Below are 6,000 nucleotides of genomic sequence, written 5' to 3'. Positions count from 1 at the left end.
CCACTTACCAAAAGCAAAACAAATCCAAAGCCAAAAAAGAAAAAAACATCCAACCCTTAAACAACCCCCAAACAACAAATGTGCTAAAAAGAAACTTACAAAACTAAAATTGCCAGGTTCGTTGTTATTGGCACAAATCATAATTCTAATTGGCAAGACCAAGAGTAGAAAAAACAACAACAAGTAAGTACTTGGTGGTGTGCTTGCTGGCCAGGAGGAAATGTTAAGCTCAAAGCTACAGGGTATAATTTCAATGGAGGCCATAACAGTTCTTTTAATTAATTAATCTAACATGGAATATACCAGAAGGCGGATATCACTGTGTTTATACACATCATCTGATTTTAACAAGTTTACTAAAGCGACAGTCATGGCCTTGACAATACTGAATGCAAAGTACTGGTGTACACAGATTTTACAGAAAGGCTCCTGAGAGCCAGATCACAAAACAAGATTAACAGATGGGAGAGGCCTGGGGGGAGGCAAGCACACTGACTTTATTGAGAAAAAAGCTTATATACTGTAGGGTTGCTGAAGTTTAATAAATAAAGGTCAACTTATAATATATAAAAACAATATAAACATTTATATGCTACATGCATATCATATAATTTAAAGTAATAATTTATATATGGGGAGAGATGCCAATTCATGTTCTTCCGATTTTTCTCGACAAGGCACACACACAGGAAGTGTCTATTCGTATCCAGCGCCAGCCTACGAGTTTGTTGTTTTCTGAAGTCAGTGCTCGGACGTAGGTTTGGGACGTTTTGCACTGAGAGTTCCAGTGTTTGTCATCGATCCCCCTGCAACCGTTTTTGACTGGCCTGGCTTCTTTACATCTCGTTTCATAAAAATATTGTTTGACGGGAGAGTTGCCGGTTTTGATCTCCCCCAGCACCGTGACCTGGTGTCCCCGAATGTCAATGGCCGACGACTTGTCGGTCACCCACAGACTCTCACTGTCACACACCGAGTACTCCCCTCGGTGACTCTTATGCTCTGCATACCGTTTCCGCCGTGACGTTCTGTTGGCCACCACGGGGTTGCCCACGTAATCCTCCATGAGATACAAGGGAGGAGGCTCCAAGGGGGTACTGTCGCTTAGCAGGACTCGGGGGGAACTGTAGCGTCTCTGTTGTCGCAGCAGTTCGGTGTCTGTCGCAATCATTGGCTGGAATTCTGACCTGGCAGGTTCTCCCTGCTCTGACTCTCGGGCTGCCTCTGCTTTCGGCAGGACGTTCTGGTAATTTTCTTTAACATCCACCATCTGCTTGGAGAGCTTGTTTTTCAAAATATCTGCCTGGATCAGCTTAATAATCAGGGAGTTGAGTGAGTCTTCCGGCAAATTCCTTTGATCCATGTTGTTACCTTGGATGCCACGGAGATAAGCGAGAAATATCACATAAAACAAGATGGACATCACCTTGTTCACCTGTAAGATCTGAAAAGGAAATAACGGGTGTTAACGGCAGGCTGCAGCAGTGGAGTCCAAGTCATTCTGGCACCAGCCACCTGAGGCTGAGAATTCCAGAGGGGGCGAAAGAGAGAGGGCACCACCATCCCAAGTAAGCCCTGGACATTCGGAAGGGGCTCTTTCCCCAACCCCTGGGAAACACTGGGGAATGCACACCAGATCTTCTGACTGATAGCTCTCCTAGACAGGCAGCACTGACTGCCTTTGCATTCGGTGTCTGCACTATCCTGCAGCCTTCTGCTGCACGTGGACGATGTCCTGCCACTTCTTTAAACATCCCTTGAGCCCGGAAAGTCAGCTCTACCTTGGCAGACTCTGAAGACTTTAAACCTGAGAAATATAAATGTGTAGTTACATTCCTTTACCAGCAGCAGACAATTTATCATTGTCTGAAAAAATATAATTCGATGACTCCCCAACCCCAGCCCCTGAGGTCTTCAAAGGAACACATGGAAGCCGGGGATTGGGTCAGTTGCCTCTATGAGATCAGAAATGGGCCCACCCCTGGCCAGGCCAAACCTGGTAAAGTCTGTTCTCTTGCCACAACCCACACCGCATGAGGGCCCTAGTCTCTGGGTGCTCTGTTAAGCTCTCAGATGGAACATGCATCATCAGGCCACCCAGCCAAACTGCTCAGCCCCCAGAGACTCTCTTCTCAAAACGGCAGCCGTGCAAAGGCACCGTCTGAAGAAGAAGGAAATGTAGAAAAAACTAGTTCCCTGTAACTGGTTAGTCTTGCCCTGAACAGCAGGTCAGCCTTGGTTCATTTCTCCTCCTTTGGATTGTTTCAAGTTTTCATTCCAAAGTGTTTGCTTTAGTGGTTCTATTTCTAATTCTACTATCTCCTTGTTTAAACGGCACTTGAATCTATCAGTGTTCTCTTTCTGTTGCCATAGTAGAGCCTCAACACAGGGCTCCTGTTGAGTCCTTGTGGAATTCTAGAGCTGATCTCCAGACACCTCCCTTGCTGGTCTCTCCCTCAGTGGAGCAACGCCCAGACTTTCCGAAGGTTTGCGGTAGAAGGAAACTCTCAGGTGGAGGGGGTACCTGAGCTAGTGTTCCTACCTGGTTCATACCTCCTATATCCACCTTGAGGTATTCATTCTTTAATAATCATTGCTGCCACTTCACTTCATTCTTTAATAATCATTGCTTTTAAACATGATGCCTAAACATGGAAAATAAAAACTCTTCTCTTGGTTCACCTTTGGTATTTTCAGAAAGACTTCACTAAGTCCAGGGGGAAAATACAGAGGAAATAAACAAAGATGACAGGAGAAAAAGAAAGGAGCCCTGCTTCACAATACCAGATCTGCTCCTAGGTCACAGACACGGCCTCCTTCCTGGTCTGTCTGAAATTCTGGCTTGCTCTCTTGTCCCCAAAGGCCAGCAATTTTGTAGACACTGTGTTGGAATTTCCTCCCCCTGGCTCCTGGCCTGCCTCAGTGATAAGGGATCCATCTTCCTTCTCTGGGAACCACTCGCTGGACAGCTGACTCCTTCAGGGTCAAAACTAAGAGAAGGATTCTAGCATAACTACCCACCCCTAGAGATTGCTCTAGGAATTGTATTATCCCAGGAAAATGGTTCCCACAGGATAATTAATACACTCGGTGGAGAAGTTTTATTTCCTGCGGTCTTGCAGGACCAACAAAATGAAACTTGAACAACAACAAAAAAAACCCAACAACATGGGATATATGCCACTAAAATCACCATCCCTCTCTCCCTGCCAAAAAAGAATACAGCTACAATAAAGTCATTTGGGACTGAGAGTCTATCAAAAAGTATATTTAATCTCTCTAAAGCCCAGCTACTGTAAGGTAAGAATACACTGGGTACCTAGTCATAGGGAAACAAATCAAGGAGATGGGCAGGGGTCAGATAAAAAGAACATCTAATCTAATGCCTTTATTTTTGTTTTAATCGGTTTTCTGTTACTATAACAAATACCTGAGATAAACAACGTATAGAAGAGAAAGGTTTATTTTGGCCCATGATTTTAGAGGCTTCCGTCTATGATTTGTTGACCCTATTGCTTTGGGTCTATGGTGGCATATCATGGTGTGGCAGCACGTGGCAGAGCAAAACCACTTGAGGCCAGGAGAGAAAAGAGAAGGACACCGGGGTTCCAAAATCCCCTTCAAAGCAAACACTCCCAATGACCTAAAGACTTCCTACTAGTATCTACCTCTTCAAGTTTCATTACCTCCCCAAAACACCAAACTGGGGATCAAGTCTTTAACACATGGCCTTTGGGAGACATTCCAGATCCAAGCTGTAGCAATTCTATAGATAAGGGAAACGCTAACTACAGTTTAAAGAAGAGGAGAGAGACAGAGAAGTGACAGGGTTCTTTGCATTCTGGACCTGACTTCTCTTTTTGTTAACTGTAGTAAGATTGGGCTCATATGTCCCATGCTCCAATCTCAATCACTATTTCTTGCTATTTGAATAAGCTTTACAACATACATGCATGTACTGTTCTCTTTATTTTACTCACTTTTATGACCTCTCGTTGAAATTGTACTCATTCTTCATAAGCTTACTTTTCTGTAAAGCTCACCCAAGATCTTCAATAGTATCAACTATGCCTCCTTTGCCTTTTCTCAGCCATTCTCCAAATGGCCATTGAAGCATCCCTCATAGCGTTATGTAGTGTGGGTATTACCCAATTAGTATTAATGTGGGCTCTATCCAATCCTGCATCCATCCTCTTTCTTACCATCAAATCAAAAACCTTGCCATGATTCTCTGGTAAAAGCAATGGGACTACACCATGTGCAGGCTGGTGAATGTTTCTAAATTATTTGCAAGGCTGCATCAAACCCTGCAGGCTTTTTGTGGGCTCCATTTTGATTATCTGCTATTAGTTTGTTTTGTTTTGTTTTCATAGAGAGCAAGCCCAAGAATGTTGGTGACAAGACTTCCCAAAACACAGAATCTAGACAACCTCCTCCTTTGTATAGATATGGAAACTGAGGTCTGCAGCAGTGGTGAAGTCAGATTGCTAATTAATGACAGAGTGAGAGGGGACACTAAGTTCTTGGGCTCAACAAAATCTGGTGGCTTGTGGGTGATCAGGTTACTGTGAGGGATTGATAAAGAACTTCCTATGAAAGCACTTAGGACAGTACCAGTACCTAGCGTGTACACTAGAAATGTTAACTTGAACATGAACCTGAGTTTGCTGTGGCAATAGGAGGGGCCCTTGCTGAATGCACACGTGCGGGACCAAGCATCTGGAGAATTTCTTTCTCTACATCTGGCTCGCAGCAATCTGAACCAGCATGGTCTCCACAAGGCTTTTCCTCAAATGCCATTGCTCATATGTGATAGGACCTCAGACTGGCCACGCTGGTTGTGGGAGAAGAAAAGTATCATGAACTGGAAGCACACAGACTGGGAAAAGTAAGGAACAAGTGTAGGGACATGTGAAGGGGTGCTTCAGAACCTGCTGGGAGAGAGAGGAGGCTGAGTTGGTCTCTTTTGGTCACTAAGACCTTCATTTCCCACCCCATCTCCTGGAGTGGGATTTTCCTGGGAGACTATTTCCCTGGAGTGGGGAATGGAAACAGGCAATAGTGGTTCAAGCCAGGTAAGGCACAGCAGTTTCTGCCTAAAGGGACTTCTCTAGTACTCACAGTCCTTTGTAGAAACCCCCATGTAAGCCATTATCCTACTGTATTAGTATTGCCAGCCTGTCTCCTCCTGGATGGCAAGGACCATTATGTTTTCACCCACAGATCCCTCATGCCCAGCACAGGGCTGCATACCCTGCAGAATTTCAATGTCTGCTTATTGAATGAGCGCCTGTGAGGATCGAGACCTGCCCAAGGCACTGCTCACGGGCCTGCATGGGCTTCTGCCAAGTCTGGGTTTGGAAGCCAATCAACTCTGCCTTCTTTTCCCAAAGAAAATATAGGCCCTGGCTCTGAAGCAGGCCATGGGTCCCCAGGCTCTTCTTGGCTATAATTAGAAAAAGACCTGTTAAAGACCTCAGTAAAACCCCCTTCCTATACTCTCCCTAGTGCCCATTTCCTCTGCTCAGAGTTTTCCAAGATCCCGACCAATATGCACATGCTGTTTTCCTCGCTTAGAAATGCTTTCCCACATATGGTGTTTTCTCAGTCCCCGGAGCAACATTCCTACAAGGTTTCACCATCCCTCAAAATACTCAAAAGAGAGCAATTTCTGATTCCTCCTTTCTGGCTCAGTTTACAATACACACAGAGGGTTTCTGGGTATCCACGAAGCAGCTGAAATGGAAAAGGAAGCCAGGGTAGAGAGTGGTACAAGATCTGAGGCCAAGGCAACCTGTGTCTGTCCTGACATGGGCTGAGATGGGGGTGCCTCCTTCGGGTTCCAATTCACCTGTCCAGGGCTAGCCTCCCTACACCACTCCTGACCATGGACCCATAGACCCCTTTTGCTGCCCAGGTAAGGAGTACATGTTTATCCTGATGAGATCAAGAATGAAAATGCTATGGGCCTGGTTAGAATGAGGACTGATGCACATGAAA

General features: G+C 45.2%; 1 protein-coding gene across 1 annotated transcript in view; it reads right to left on the bottom strand.

Annotated features, from left to right (window-relative positions):
• Nucleotides 1–339: 339 nt before the first annotated feature.
• The window catches only part of Ntf3 (neurotrophin 3), a 61,184-nt gene continuing 55,523 nt past the window's right edge, over nucleotides 340–6,000 (bottom strand). The window contains exon 2 of the mRNA XM_046424143.2: nucleotides 340–1,444. Coding sequence (XP_046280099.1) covers nucleotides 650–1,444 — 795 coding nt within the window. The 3' untranslated portion in view covers nucleotides 340–649. The remainder of the gene's footprint in view (nucleotides 1,445–6,000) is intronic.

Source organism: Marmota monax, unplaced genomic scaffold (assembly GCF_021218885.2).
Source record: "Marmota monax isolate L192 unplaced genomic scaffold, Marmota_monax_Labrador192_F-V1.1 WCK01_AAM20220418_F8-fsc00186, whole genome shotgun sequence".
NCBI lineage: Eukaryota > Metazoa > Chordata > Mammalia > Rodentia > Sciuridae > Marmota > Marmota monax.
The sequence above is the reverse complement of the archived record's forward strand: the minus strand, read 5'-3'. Positions and strand labels throughout refer to the sequence as shown.